The sequence below is a fragment of the Protopterus annectens genome, chromosome 6.part1 (assembly GCF_019279795.1).
Source record: "Protopterus annectens isolate FY-2018-M chromosome 6.part1, PAN1.0, whole genome shotgun sequence".
NCBI lineage: Eukaryota > Metazoa > Chordata > Ceratodontiformes > Protopteridae > Protopterus > Protopterus annectens.
In genome coordinates, this window is record NC_056738.1 from 109435075 (window position 1) to 109451658 (window position 16584).

Below are 16584 nucleotides of genomic sequence, written 5' to 3' on the forward strand. Positions count from 1 at the left end.
TGAAAATGTGACCTACTATTCTTGACTTACACATGTTGGACAAGGTGTTTTTTTTTGCTTTAATTTTCTATTTCCTGTTACTGCTTTCTATAAAAAAAGGAAGTTGTGCTGTGTGAGTTTACCTGATGAAGTTTCTTCATGGTGAAGAGACTAAAGCGCTAATCTTTTGTGTTAATAATTTGTGGTTCTACTTGGAAGAATAATTTTACAGCTTACAGTGTTTCTATTACCCGTTTACTGCACTTTGATGTTTTATTGAGGCATTTCCATGGTTTTTTTCAGTGTCTTTTGGCGCTGTATCTTACTTCTTTTTTCTAGCAGCTTGTTTATTTCTATTGCTGCTGCCTCCCTCTGTCTGGGTGGAACATCAGGGATTGTGTTTATTACTAGTGGGGGTGGAATGGAAAAGGGTGTTATCTAATCTCGGGATATTATCCTCTGCACCCATGAATCTTTTGTAGTCTCTTGCTAAGCTCTCTGGTGCAGGGATAAACAACCCCTGACTGCCTCCAAAATGGACAGTCAGGCTTTCTTTCAGTTGTGCTGATAAGATCCGTCAGAGAAGGCATCTCTGGATCCCTGGATATGTGGACCACCCCTGTCATGGAGATGGCATCTTCCATTAGAGTTCCCCCCTCTGCTCTGGGGAACTGTCTCCACATGGAACTTGGAAGGCCCTTGGAATTTTCTGAACCACAATTTCCTTCTCTCTCTTTGGTTCCTAGAGAAGGTCTATTGAGGGGTTGAAAAACGTATTTCCACAGCAGACAGGATTTTTCCTTCCTGCTCACAGCTAGTGTGTGTGTCTTTTACTTTGGGGCCACAAGCCTCATGGATGAGTTCGAAATGGACTGAAGGGTAGCCAACTATGAGGCAATAGTGCTCTCTGACTCAGAGGATATGGCCCCAGTGAGGGATCTGGCAAGTTCCTTAATCAAATCCCTCTTAAGTCTTGTGAATTGTGCCAAATAATTCACTGACCGAAGGGCAAAGGTCACCAAAGCATATACATGCTTCCCAAATCTGTCTAGTGCCCTAGACTCCCTGTGGGGGGGGGGGGGGGGGGGCAGAGGAAATTTTCTCTACTAGTTTCTTTTTCATTGCTGCCACTATGACCATGGCATCAACTGGTACTTCCTTACTCCAATATGTCTTGTACTTCAGGGGTGCCAGGATCCTATCTGGTCTCTTAGGGATAGGCTGGATGGTATCAGGCTCCTTACACGCCCATCAAGAGACCAAATCAATGAGCTCATTGGTGGGAATGGCTGTCAGGGGACCAACCACCCCTTTGCTTTAAGATTTCTAGGATGTCTCCAAATGAGACAGTGTCGGGTGGTGATCTTGTGGACCCTTCCCCATCATCAGAATTAGTAGGGATTTATAGAGATTCCAAGTACCTCCTTTTACAATTTCTCTTCCTGAAAATTACTTTGTTGAGATGCTCCAGAAGTGCTGGAAGAGATTAGTATACCCTGCTGGGTGTTCTGGAGACTAGTTTGGGCTGGTTGTCCTAGTGGCACAGTTGGTTGAGGCTCTATATGCAGTCGAATGAAGCTAGGTAGTCAGAGCTAAATGGGAAGAGAAGTCCGAACTCCTGGAACACAGAAAGCTCTCTCCAATACTTCGAACACATAATGGCTCAGAGAGAGAAAAAGACTGACAGCTCCAATAACACATGCTTATGGACTGTAGGCTTCCTCTGCCCTGAAGGCAGACTACTCAAAGAGGGAGTAGAACAGCTATCTAGCATCAAATCATCAAGGTGCAGAGATGGCTCCAACAGCTTCAGAGATGGCTCAAACATCCCAGATTTGGCTTTGGCTCCAAGAGTCATGGGGCCCCAAAGTGCTCACTGTAGGCCACTCAGAAATGCCATCGGAGTCGAAGATACAAGGATCTTCTGATCCAAAGTTGACAACTCCAGGATCTTCAGATCTGATGGCTCCGAAACCAAAGGTTGGATTGAAGAAACAGCCAATAACAGGGGAATAGTACTGACAAGGGTCTCTGGGCCAGATGGGGTCAGAGATGGAAGAACCGCCATTTGAATCTGCGTAGAGAGGAATTTCCTCATCATCCTGTCCATGTCAGCTTCAGTCAGACTCCTGGAAGATCGTATAGATGATGCTGTAGAAGATGGTCTGGAATGACATCTTGGTGACTGTTCCAAAAAAAGGGGAAGGGAACCAAGAAGAGACAGGATCTGTAACAACTTGTAGTGATCAGATCCAAGGGGATTTTTCCAGTCCAGATTTCGGATCTGAAGAGTTTGAATCCAATACTTTAGCCACTTTACTGGGAGGTCTGGATACCAGAACTGAAGTAGCAGTCAGATCCGGGAACGCTTCTTGGTTCTTTATGAATTGAATCTCCCTTCTTGTCAGCTTTTCTGGATGGTTGAGCCCCAGAGGATGATGAAGCACATTTAGAGGGTAGCAAACCTCTTTAAATTAGCTTGTTTTTTTCTGTCAATCAAAGCTCTCAGATTGAAGCCTTACAAATGCCACAATTCAAATCAAGGTGAGTTGGACCTAAGCAGTAGACACACTTTGAATGTGTGCCTGAGATCAGAATTTTTGGGCTGCAGGCCAAGCACTTAAAAGGTTTCTCAGACATGATTTGAGAAAAAAAGGTTAAATAAAAATGAAAATACCAGCTAAGGTAAAAAAGAGATACTAATAATTACAGAAAAGGAAAATACCAACAATGGTATTCAAGAAATGCAAAAATATACAGGGAAAACTTGAATGGAAAAGGGGATATCAATATAAGAATAATATAGGATTCAATAAAAGATTAACAAGAAGGGAGGAAGGGCTAGAATGTTTGTAACATTATAAAGTTATAACTCACAGAAAAGAAGCTCATTTGAGAATATGCAGTGACCATGTGTGTGCCCTAAGGATGCAAGCAAAATCTGAGGTATGTTAGGTGACTAGGGCATTATGAGTAAAGGGGGGAGTTCAAGATTTTCAGTGTTTCACGAGCTGGAAGAAGCGGCCAAGTCAGATCAAAGGATCAGATCCGAACCCAACAGTTGAGAAATGAATGAAAATGACATCAGATACACTTGTTAACAGGGCAGACTGCAGAGTCAATTTGTTTTTTTCTGCCACTAGTGACTATGTAAAATGCGGCTTAGAAAAGCTTTGGAGAACTTAAATGCTTCTCTTTTTATCACATTCTAGCCCTAAAGAACTAGAAAGGCTACATCCCAGGGACTTCAGACTGTGGGGCAAAAGTTAGGCTTATAAAGCAACACAAATACGAATGCAGGACCCACCTCCTGAAGAAAGTAAGTAACTTATAATACTTCAACTTTCTAATATGCTTCAACACAAATTTAAAACTAATCTGACCACAGAGCCGGAAGGATTTACGATCACAATAAAGGCTCCCAAAAACTAACAGTACAAGGAACAAGTTTTTAGAAACTATAGACCACATAAGTGTTTGTAACAGAAAGATCAGTCCTCCCATGAGCTTTCTGATTCAAAGCAAAACATTCCATTTTGGTAAAATGGCCTGAACAGAGATCAAAGTGGACTTAATCAGCTCTGAAATACTAATAAAACCCATGGTATGAATACTAATTCTTTAGTCACTTCTAACAAAAAGAAGTAAAGTTGGAAATGAGAACGTTCACAGAAATGATTTATAATTACCAAGAAATAATTATTCAAACCTAACATTTTTATTGCTTGCAAAATTAAACATTTAAAAAAATAACAGAGTACAGTGTGAATCTACTCATGTTGATAAACAAGAAACTGTGACTGCCACCTGACAGCTGAACTTCAAAATCACCACCTGATACTGCCATCATGGTTTCTTTATTACTGAGATATCATTCTGTCGCTGTTGCAAATGGGCTATAAACTGCACTGTAAGACAGTGTCTTAAAAGTTTTTTGTTGTGAGATATTCTCTAAACTGCGTGTGCCAATACAAACCAAATCATAAGTCACCTCTTCTTCTTTCGACTTTTCCCGGTTAGGGGTCGCCATGGCAGATCACCTGTCCGCTCATGATTGGCAGTGGAGTGTTACGGTGTTGAGTTGCCAGCCCGGTGCCCAACCTTCCACAGAAGGCACACAGACATACACACGCACTCACACCTAGGGCCAATTTAGAGTGTCCAATCCACCTACAGCATGTCTTTGGGATGTGGGAGGAAACAGGAGCACCTGGAGGAAACCCATGCGACCACAGGGAGGACATGCAGACTATGCACAGAAGGCACCCCAGCGAAGGATCGAACCAGAGAACCTCTTGCTGTGAGGTGACAATGCTAACCGCTGCACCACCACAGCCGCCCTTAAGTCATAAGTCAACTCTACTTTTCTATAAAGGACATCAGAGACTACAGTACTATAAAAAGCCTCTCTCTCTCTCTCTCTCTATATATATATATATATATATTTTTTTTTTTTTTTAGATATATTCAGATAGACACACGTATATATACATATGTATGTACATACATGCATGCAAATACATAAATACAAACATTTAGAATACATAGATATACAAATACATTTGGTTAAACTGCAAATGATGATCAGATTTTGTTAAAAGAATTAGTTAATTATGTCTTATTGGAGAAATATATTAATCTCAAATGTGGCACTGAAAACTATGTATTTTGTTAGTTTAAATAACTGATTAAGAAAGCAAGATAATATAATTTGCTCTGTATACATTGATAACTTGGTAAGAATTAGTTTTTTAACTTAAAAAAAGAATACTGTACCAAATCTATTGAACGACTGAATAAAGAAGACCAGGACAGACTGCTCTGTGCAAGAAAAAGCAAACACACAACATCACTAAAAATCTATCCAAAGGACTACCAAACTCGAAATCAAGCATTTTTATTCAAAACCAATTCTTAATTTATAACACTGCATGGTAAACTCATTTTTTCCCTCTGTGTATCACGTAACAATAGGGATAAAAAAAGATCACAAGTACTTTCACAACATTGACAGTGCTGCAAAAGGTTTACATGAACTTCATAACGGGGTGCGTGTGTGTGTGTGTTATATATATGTATGTATATATATATATATATATATATATATATATATATACACACACACACATGTGAAGGGTTTTCTAAGACAACTCTCTACTTCTCTGAAAGAAAGCTGTTTAAATGACATTTTAAGTTGATTCTATTTTGAACTGAGAAAAATAATCCTGATTATTAAAAACAAATACAAAGGCTAGCATCTCAAACCTGATTTAACAATATAGTCATACTGCACGAGCCACAGGGAAATGATACAATAAGCCCACTCACTATTTCAGTGCTCCTGATAAAAACTTGCATTAACTTTGATGTAAGCCCCAAATTCCCTGTGCAGTTAGGTGCAACAGATATGACAATATTCTCCACATAAGCTTGTTCTCAAAAAAAGCATCAGTAGTGGATGGAAATAGTACAGTTGTGTACACTTACCATAAATGTACATGTTCAAGTGTATTCACTGTGGCAGTCATCACACTTGGGTTATCTGCCTGCAAGTAGCCCTCAGTCGGCCCGAATACCAGAATCTTGGGATTTCTGCGTCGGATGCTGTCACCTTATCCATGACGTCAGGTTGTCAGGGGTATAAAACATGCAGCCGATGCCATTACATCAGTTTTTCTTGCCCCAGATGTCAGCAGCCCCCAAAACAGGAAGCAATCAAATGGTGGGGAACACCTCCAGTAAAAAGTAAATACCATTTCCATAAGATATGGGCAAAAAAGAGGATAGGTAGAAAGTATAGAAAGACGGGGCTGGAGGGAGGGTAACCAGGACTGCAACAGTGAATACACTCGACCATATACATTTATGGTAAGTGTACACAACTGTACTATGTTCTTCGTGTTTCACTGTTGCAGTCATCACATTTGGGTCGATTCCCAAAGCTGAGGAAGGGTGGAGGCAGTCAAAAAGTAGTAGGGCTGGCTAGCAGGCCTTGTAAGACTGCTGTGGCAAATCCAGCTCTGGATTTAGAAAAGATAGGTAAGTGGTAATGCTTGGTGAAGGTGTGTACAGAACTCCAGGTTGCAGCTTCCAGGATGTCCCTGGTAGGGATTCCCCTGAGAAAAGCTGTAGAGGTTGAGGTAGCCCTAGTGGAATGAGGCCTGATCCCCTGTGGGGTAGGTTTTCCATGGTGTTTGTAGCAGAAATGGATGAAATGTGCTATCCATTTAGAATTTTTTTTTTCTAAATGGCCTTGCCCTCTGCCCCTGTAGCAAATCTGACTAGCACCTGGTCAGATTTTCTGAAAGGTTTAGTCCTGTCAAGGTAGAACCAGAGCTGTCTGTGCATGTCCAAGGAGTGCAGGATCCTTTCCTCTTTATTCTGAGGATTAGGAAAAAAGATTAGCAAATGGATGGATTGGTTAAAAGGTTGACAAATGGATGGATTGGTTTAAAGCCACACTGGATACCAACTTGGGCATAAAAGATGGGTTAGTCCTGAGGGAAACCCTGTCCGCATGGAAGATAATGAAGGGTTCCACAGCCATAGGGGCCTATAACTCAGACACTCTTCTTGCTGAAGTGATGGCTAGGCGTAAGGCTGTTTTAACTCTGCTGTAGTAGCAGGCTCAAAAGGGGGAAGCGTGAGCTTCTCTAGTACAAAGTTAAGGTCCCAGGCAGGAGTGAGAGCTCTCCTTGGGGGTCTTAAATGTTTAGCTCCTCTCAGGGACTGTTTGATCAGAGGGTGAGAGAAGAGGGGTGGCTCAGTATTATAATGAGCTGAGATGGCAGAGGCATGAATCTTAACTGATGAAAAGGATAGGCTTTTGTGGAGTAGCTCTGCTAGATAATCTAGGATTTGAGGCAAGGAGGGCATGGCTGTGTCCTTCCCTTGAGACTGGCTCCAAGAACAGTATCTATTCCACTTTTCTGAACAGGATTTCCTAATACTAGGCCTCCTGGCCTCAAGGATAACATCCAGCACCTGTTTGCTGAGGGTTGTTGGTGATGTATTCAGGGAATAAGCCAAGCTGCCAGGTTCAGGGTTTGCAGCTGAGGATGCAAAATCTGTCCCTCCTGCTGGGACAGCAGAGAGGGGATCTGCTGTAGGTGCCAGGGTGGCACTGCTGTCAGACTGCGTATGAGTGGGTACCAGTGCTGGCGTGGCCAGTCTGGTGCAATAAGGATTGTCCTTGGCCTGTCCTGTTTGATCTTGAGGAGTACTTTTGGAAGGAGGGGCAGAGGGGGAAAGACATAGATTGAAATGTTTTCCCATGTGAAGGATAGGGCATCCACTTTCCAAGCTTGGCTGTGGGGAATTCTGGTGCAAAATTTGTTTAGTTGATGGTTTTGGGGGGTACGCAAAGAGGTCTACCTCTGGTGTTCCCCACCTGCGTATCAGAAGCTTGAATGAGTTTGGTTCCAGTTTCCACTCGTGTGGGTCCATTAGATTTCTGCTTAAGTCATCTGCCAGTGAATTTTGTTTGCCTGGAAGGAATTAAGATTTCAGGTGCATTTGGTTGCTTAAGGCTGTGTTCCACAGAGCCATGGCTAACATGCAGAGTGGGTAGGAGTGAGTTATCCCCTGCTTATGTACCACATAACTGTGGTGTTGTCTGTCTTTATCAGGAGTTGTCCTGGCAGGATAAGGTATCTGAAGGCTATCAGTGCATTCTGTACAGCTAATATTTCTTTTTGATTGATATGCAGGTGAATTTGCACTGGGCTCCATTTGCCTTAAATGCATTTGCCTGCCATGTGAGCCCCCCACGCATAGTATGATGCGCCTGTTGTCACAGTTTGGACGGCAGGGGGTTGTGAGAAAGGGAGTCCCTTGTTGTGGTTGCAAGCCTCTGCCCACCAAAGGGACTATGTCCTTAGGCAAAGAATGATAGGAATCACTGCTTCCAGGTCCTGGGAATGTTGACACCAGAGACGTTTTAAGTACCATGAAGTTTCCTCATATGCAGTCTTGCATATGGAATCAGCAGAATACAATAGGCCATGAACCCTAGGGCTTGCCGTATTTTTCTTGCAGATAGCTGGGTTTGGGTGGCCAGTAGTTTGAAATAAGTTCTCAAATAAACCTGCTTTTCTGGAGTGAGGAATGCTATCTCGGAAGTTGTGTTCAAGCTTGTTCCCAGGAATACAGTCTTTTGGCTGGGTACCAGATGTGATTTCTTTTCGTTGATGGTATACCCCAGAGAAGTTAGGAGTCTCTTTACAAAAGTCAGGTTCTGAAGCAGCAATTCCTGACTGTCCGCCTGAATCAGGCAATTGTCCAAGTATGGGTAAATTTGAATATTTCTCTGCCTGCAGTAAGCAATGGCTGGAGCCAGGCACTTTGTGAATACCTGGGGGTAGTAGATAAGCCAAAGGGAAGTGCAGAGAACTGACAGAACATAGAGCCTGCCCTGAAACGTAAATATTTCCTGCAATATTCCCTTATGGGGATGTGCAGATAAGCTTTTTTTAAGTCTGGGGTGACTAGCCAGGAGTCCTTGGCTAGCATAGAAAGGAGCTGCTGGAGTGTAAGCATTTTGAATTTTGGTACCATCAGGAAGGTGTTTAGGGTTGACAGATCCAGAATAGGGTGCCAAGAGTTCTCTTTCCTGGGCATCAGGAACAGCCTGGAGTAGAAACCCTGTCCCCTTTGCTCTGTTGGCACAGGGTGAATAGCCCTGATACTGAGAAGAGAAAGTACTTGCTTTTGGGCCTCTGTCCACTGGTTTGGATGAAGGTCTGGCAATCCGCTTGGGGTTGGCAGAGAGTAGAAACAGTATCTGTATCCCTGGGATACAATGTTTAAGACCCATTGGTCCTGGGTAAAATACTCCCAGTTTTTTGCATGCAGGGCGAGTTATCAACCTAGGGTGCAAGTACTTGGGCATGGCTGGGAAGGATTAAGAATAAGAACAAGTCATTGTGAACTTTTTCCATAGGGGAGTGGCTTACCACTTCCAGTTTTTGAGGAGGGAGCACTCTAATGTTTAGATCTGTGCATACCCTGAGACTGTAGTCTTTGTGGTCTGTTGCTCCTGGGTTTGGGCTAAGAAGGTCTGAAAGGGACTGGAAAGGACAAATTTTTGAAGGGCAATGTCTACTAAATCTAGGTGGCTGTACCTCTACGAAATCTTTAACAGTTTGCACGGATTTAGCTTTTTCCTCCATCTTTTTAAGAACTTCTTCTGTTTTAGAGCCAAACAAACATTCTTGGTTTAATGCAGCATCAAGTAATTTTGCCTTGACATGGTCTGGCAAGATTTGTTCCTTCAGCCAAGCATGCCTTTTCAGAAAAGACCCAGTGACAGCAGCCCTGCAAGATGCTTCTAAGGCATCAAAACCACACTGCAAAGTATGTTTACCAACTTGGTTTGCAGAATGTATTAAGTCTTGCAAGTCCTTATTTTCTGCACAATCAGGAATCAACAACATTTTTTGTTTAATTAGATCAATAATATGCTGCTGGTACTTCCACATGAAAAACTAGCAATTTAAAGCCCTGATGGCAAGAGTTGCAGAGGTGTATACCTTCTTACCCCATCTGTCTTCAGCCCTAGAATCCCTGTCCGAAGGGGTAGGGATTTTTAGCTGTAGAAACCTTAATACCTTTATGTCCCTGGGAAATGGTCTCTGGATCCGCAGTGGGATTTTTAGAGAGAAATTTCGGGTACTCTGTAGTATCTGTCAGGCTTTCTAGGAGCAGGTGGTAAAGTATCAGGGGTAAGGCAGGATTCCATAAAGACATCATCTACAATTTCCAGGACAGGGGGAATAGCTACAGGCCATCTGCTGAGACAAGTCTAAAAATTCCCTGAGTCTCTTTTTGGACTGTGGGTAGTCCTGGCTTTCCCAGCGGAAATGCTCTCTTAGGGTATGCAAGGTTTCACCAAAAGAAAGGTCCTCTGGGGGGGGGGGGGGGCTGAGGGAATTGAATCCGCTGCATCTGAGTCCTCATAGGTAGATAAGGGTATGTCCTGGTAATCACAGGGGTCACAGTCATCAGACTCATGGTCAGAAGAATCAGAAGGAAAATCAATTCTTTGTCTTTTACAGGGGGGAGGCTGGCCTCCCCTAATTAAAGTAATAAGGTCTTCAGCCAATCTAAGCATTTGTTTCTGTGGCATGGGACCTTGAGAATGTGCTTTGGTCATCTGTTTCCTAGGTGTAGTGCAAACTCTGGGCCTGAGAAATTCAGTAGATTTAGTCATTAACAAAGTAGTTGGTTTAATACGAACATCGGAAGGTCTGAATACACCCTCAGAAGCCAGTGCCTGCACAGCGGCTCTGGACGCATCCAAGGTAGAGACATCCGCAGGTTCCATAGTTGAAGAAGCATCTTGCGGCATACTGGACTCTGAATGGGTCTCAGTAGAGGCCTGCGAATCTGTAGAAGCGGTAACAGCGGCTGTGAAAGCACCTCACTGAGTACCGGCAGATTGGCGACTAGCTTAACGGAAGCGTCATTGGCAGTTTTGGACCTATGCGGTCTCTCTCTGTCTATCTTTGCATTTTTTCAGAAGATTGGTAGTCGGATGGCTTACCGAAACCATTTTGGAATACTGAGAATGACAGCAAAAGAATTTAGAGACAAAAATAGCCTGACGATGAATAATTCGGTTGTTGAACAAGGCACAAAACTGACAGCGAGGGACTTCGTGGTCCAGGCCTAAACATGTGGCGCAGTAAAAATGAAAAATTCTAGGAGGTATTTGCTTTCCACAGGTAAGACAACTGTTAACTTTTTCTGACATCAGTTAGAGTAAGGAAAAAGGATCCCCAATGGGGTACTTAGCTTTAGAAGACTTCAGGTTTGAAACTAAAAAAAAAATGAAAATTTCAGGTAGCTGCCGACCAGCACTTGCGAACGGCTTCTGCTTCAGGCTCCCGCGCTGCAAGAAAAGCTGATGTAATGACGTCGGCTGCATGTTTTATACTCCCCTGACATCATGGATGAGGCGACAGCATCCGACGCAAAAATCCCAAGACTTTGGTATTCGGGCTGACTGAGGGCTACCTTCAGGCAGATAACCCAAGTGTGATGACTGCAACAGTGAAACACGAAGAACATCTAGGTGTGTCCTCCTTGCAAACACTCACTCATTCTCTCTCTCGCGAAGATTTCTTTTAAACTTCAAGCTCCCTCATTCAGGGTACAGATGCTCTCTTTGATCTACAATGCCATCACAGCACCCAGGCCAAGTGTTGGGTGCACACACAGGATTCCTAGGTCTTCACACCCTCTCAAAGGATTACGCTTATTAGGAAATTAACTTAAAGGGTTACAAAATTATAATGTCATTCTGCCAAAATTTAGCATCTATTTTATTCCAAATAAGGTGAGGCTGAGTGGAAACAATTCAGCCACTGCAGAAAACACTCCCATAGATCAGCCGATACATTAAGTGGTCACATATCTGTTACTTTTTTTTTTGGGGGGGGGGGGGCTTTTCTACTGTGGTTGGAATACTTAAGTGAATTTCAAATCAGTTTTTAAAATAAATAACAGTAGGAGACAAGGAGGGAAATATGGTGGGCAATATAACTCAACTGAACATGCCTGGTGTGTAGGTTTACATGACTAGGGACACTTTTGTAAAACAGGCAGAGGAAGCAAAAATTACCCCAGTGAAACATCCTTTGTCCACACATATTAAGAAGTAGCTAGTCTGCCGGGAACAAAAGAAACTGCATCAGCAATCAATTGGATAGGGTATGTGTTTAACAATAGCACCCTTTCCCACCTAGAACAAAGGGGATTATAAACAGGCTCATCTTTCTAAACCTCATGCATCTTGCAGAGGATGAACATTAAACGGGGGTGGTCACGTACAGGATAAGAAGGATGCACTTTTCTCTCTTTTCCACCTGTAATGAAGAACAGAAGACAAACAGATTGGCTGAGTAATAGCTCAGAAATTACTTGAAGGAGGCAGCTGGGAAAGCTGCCCTAATCAGCACATGGTCCTTGTAGAAGACAAAGTTTAGCTCCTTGCACATAAGATGGAGCTCAAAAATGTACTCAGCACAGGGAATAGACATCAGTTAGACTGCCTTCAAATCAAATCTTCTGTTCAGACTGGTTCAAAAATCAACAATATAATGACAATGCAGTTCATGTAGGAAGGTGGGAAGATATTAGCAGTGAGATAAAGTAAACTGTTTAATCAAATGGCCAAGTCACCTCACATTCATGACTCTTCAAAACAGTACATACACACATCCTGACACCAGAAAAACAAAGGCCTACCCTAAAAGATATCAGAGAGATATACAGACAAATGCAACACATTTGCACTCACCACTTCAAATGATTTATGAGGGAGTTCTCCTTCATGGGAATACAAGTGGGAATTTCTTCTCTGCTATCTTTAGTTCAGCTATTTTTCTCTTCAGATCCCACCATCAAGGGTGGATATACTATTCCTTCTGGATGAGATCATAATATCGCACACTGAACAAGGACAGCAGGCCTAGCTCCTGCTCTACCATTTCATACCCATCCACTGCATAAACACAATTCGCAAACCAAAAGAAGAAAACACTTCCATGCAAGATATATACACGTGTGATACACAGAAATTCTATCAGTGGGTGCCATTTGATGGAAGGAACATACCGACACAGGACAGCAGGTAGGTGATTAGCATTCACTAAGTATGACTCCTACAGATCAACTAATATGGAAAGTACATATTTGTTGCATCTGATATCAGTAGTCTTCCCCACGCAGTAACAATCTCCATGAAGACAAGAACCAAAGGATGCCTAAAAGGTGAAGGCTAAGACACTGAAGCACCAACATGCCAAAGGAAGTCCAACTCCTGAAGTTGAAATCACAGTCCAAACAAAAATACTTCGAATGAATGACATGAACAGACCACCAAGTGTCAATGGTACAAATCTGCAATACAGACATGGGGGGACAGTTCTGAAGCAAGCACTTGAAGCAGTCATGCCCATGGAAAACTGGACTCTGACAGAAGCAACTGGACGGGATGACAGTACAACTGTGTAAAGAACTAACTGTAAAAACAGATGTTCGACTTAGATCACTGTTGCTGGAAATAACCTTCTAGAATTAACTGCAGGTGAGGTCCAATATCTGGTCTGACCTCCAGAACTTTACACCTTTCCCTTCCAACAGTAGTGCATTATCCTTCCAATGGTTGATGTCACTATTCTTTCTTTCTTTTCCATGGAGCCCTAGGCATAGCACTCTCTAGGCTGTTCTTTTAACAGTTCCCCACTAGGGTTACCACCTGTCCCACTTTGCGAGACACAGTCCCTCTTTGGGCAGTGTCCCAACAAAAAAACTGTAAAAATGGCAAATGTCCTGAGATTTTAGGACAAAATTATTTCCTATATTTTATGTAATAGTTGCATAAAACAGTTATTCTGTATCTAAAATACCTAAATGCTATAAGAAACAGAATAAGCAACTAAAATGCTACAAGAATAATCTTTTATTTAGGCAAAAAATTTAAGTTCTAACTTTTGTACTGACCGTGGGTATGTGTCGGCCTGTAAAATCTGATGGATGTACCAAAAATGTCCCACTTTGGCCATTCGAAAAGCTGGCAGCCCTATTCCCCACAGGATATGGGTGACCTTCAGAACCACCCAAACAACCTGGGTGTAGAATTGCCCCCCTCACAAACTCGCCTCCCAGAAGCAGGCTAGACATGCCAGAGAGCCTAGTGTGTGTGTGTGTGTGTGTGTGGGGGGGGGGGGTGATGAATCGGTGCCCACCTAGCTTCTGGATGTCTCCAATTACAGAAGGGGGGATGGAGGGAAGGAAACTACAGTTGTGCTCTTAGCATAAGATCCTTAAACAACTACATTATATTCTTCATACAGACCACTGTTGCAGACATACTGTAACCTCTGGGAAGATTCAACATTTTTTCATAATGCATGTATGCATGCACACATGCATGTACATATTTGTCAGCCAGGGTAAAGCACTGATCTCCACAGATTATTTTCAGGCTTAGCCCAGAATAGAACACAAAAAGGAAAAGAAAAAAAAACAGCAAGAGTATACAACAGTTTTATGAAAATACAATGATGAATAAGGAATATTTAATGCAAATAAACATGGAATACTAAGTAATACAAAAAATTACATAACACATGGAATTAACAATGTAATAAAGATAATATATACAACTCCCTGTTGGTGCAATACAAATATAGAACACCCTTGTTGGTGCAACTGGCATGGACAAGATTTAGTATAATGTCTCCTCAGGAGCCATCATGGGTTAAATGCTAACATATAGTGCTTACAGTTCATGACAGTTGTTTTAAGTTGCTAAACTGTGATTCATACAAAGATTTTGGACATGTATACTTGTTGGGTCTGGGTCTAAGTATTGTTGTCCTTCATGAATCATTTGCACTTTGCTGGTTGAAGAGATTAATTTTCAATTCTTCCCTGGATTAGGATAAGGACGGTGTGTAAATAACGTGGTTACAAGTAGATTTCCATGACTGAAAATAAGTGTTGCTTGTATTTTCCTTAAGGGAAGGGGATAATGAGATTAATTAGATGTGAAAGTGATCTTAGGTTACAAGGTGAATACTTTTCTTAGTGTCTGTTGGCAAAGTATGATTAGGATTCCAAATTGATAATCTTAAAAAAATCAGATTCTATGAGAAGGGTGGTTCTTTTTGAGATTGGAATCCTTTTAGATTTGACTAGCATGTTGGCAGTGATGTTCTGTTTTAGGGAAGAGTGCTCTAAATATGAAAATGTTGCTGGAGGTCAACTCAAGTACAGACCATTTTTTTTTTTTTTTTTTTACCTAGAAGTAAACACGGGGAGTCCACATTCAAGCTGTGGTAAGAGGACCCCTTACCAATGCAATCCTACTTTGAGAAGTTGGCTTTTTTCCAGGATTAGGATGCAAGAGACCCTGCAAAATAACATTTGCGAAAACAACCTGTCCCTTGGGTAGGGTGGCCAATCCAAAATATTCAGAAAAGGTGTGCAGAAAGAATCAGGATAGCCTGGGTATCTACCCCTTTAAATAAAAGCAACAGTAATTATATTGGTCCTGTATAGTGTGGTGTGATTTACCCTTGCAGAATTTCTCCATGGGTAGAGAAGCAGAAGGTAACGCAGTAAGCTAGCCATTCAAAGATTAGATTTTCCTTTCGATAAGCAGCAAAAGAAACAAAAAGTTATTCAGTCTTCCCCTGGTCTTTTTTTCTACACAAGTACTATTGTAACTGGCTGTGAACATCTGCAGAATGCAAAATCCTTTGCCCATTATTCATTTTTTTTCCTTTTGCACTTTTTCACTTCCTGCGGCATGCCATCAGCTGGCCTCAGTTCCTATTCTCGTCTACCAGGCCCACTTCAGCCTTACCTGGAGCTAAACTCAACCTATATCAGGGGCTGCTAAGGAGACTAAAGACTCTGATGCAGCATCACACTGCTGCTGTGAAGTGTTTTTTCCTATTTTTTCCTCACTCCTGAATGTGCTGAGTAAACTCCCGAGGGTGGGGATGTGCAAGGGCCATTAGCACTTGACTGCCTCTCACTTGCATAAGGAACTGATGCCAGCAGAATACCTCATCCATCCTCAGGTGTTTATCATGGTTGTCTTCCTTGTCTACAATAGGAAAACTGAAGCATGACAGTGTGCCCTGGGTGTGTTCACCTCCTTTTCTCTAGGACAGGCACACCCGTTTTCTCTGACAGAGCCTGACATACCTGAGACACTAATTAGACATGGATTAATTAGTGGCTGCAGTCAGGACTTTATTCCACTTATACCACACAAGCTGACTCCTTTTCTCTTATTCTGGGGTTTAGCAGAAAAGACTGACAACTGGACAGTCTAGTTCAAAGCTAGTTTGGTAGCAAGGTTAGCATAAGGGTTTTGTATACCAATTGTCTCTGTTCCTGTGGGACATCAGCAAGAGTTCCTTACACAACAGACTGAAACACAGAAATTCTTCTGGCAGATGTTAAAGGCAGTGGAAAGGATGTGTTCCAAGTCATGTACCTCAGAGGAGCAGTAGTACTTACCACTTCAAAGGGGGCTTGGTTTAACTATTTTAGCACAAAGTTCAAATCCCATGATGGAGCCACTACTCTATTAGGGGGACTTAAATGGAGACCTCCTTTGAGAAAATGCTTAACCAGTAACAAGAATGCTAATGGAGGGGGAGGGGATCTCATTAGTAAACAGGATTTGACTGTAGAATAAGATCTTCACAGGAGAATAAGCTAAATCTGTTTCAAACAGTTGATGCATACTGTAGAATGATGTATACTTCCCCACCCTGCTGGTAACTTAATTCCTCCTCTACTTCCAAATGAAAAATCTTTCGTATTTAGCAAAGTAGGACTTCCTAATACTATGCCTTCTATTCCTCTTGTGAGTTTTGGCACATCCTCTGGGGGAAAAGCCTAAAGAGTAGCAGTTAAATCATCCAAATTGTCAGGTTGACAATATGCAGGTCTGGGTGTATCAAGGACCCCTTCAACTGGGTCTAGAGTGCACATGCTGAGGCAATGTTACTGGCATCTCCACTGTCATTCAGCATTAGTAAGAAGAAACAGTGTTTCCTTGGCCAAAATGGGGCTATT

At 42.2% G+C, this 16584-nt stretch overlaps 1 protein-coding gene across 2 annotated transcripts in view; it reads right to left on the reverse strand.

Annotated features, from left to right (window-relative positions):
* Window positions 1–16584, reverse strand: part of LOC122805417 (neurabin-1-like) — a 1624240-nt gene that overhangs the window by 225238 nt on the left and 1382418 nt on the right. The window contains exon 16 of one of the 2 annotated variants that reach the window (XM_044075548.1): window positions 4756–4800. The exons of the other annotated variant lie outside the window; for it this stretch is intronic. Coding sequence (XP_043931483.1) covers window positions 4756–4800 — 45 coding nt within the window. The remainder of the gene's footprint in view (window positions 1–4755; window positions 4801–16584) is intronic. 2 annotated transcript variants of the gene reach the window in all.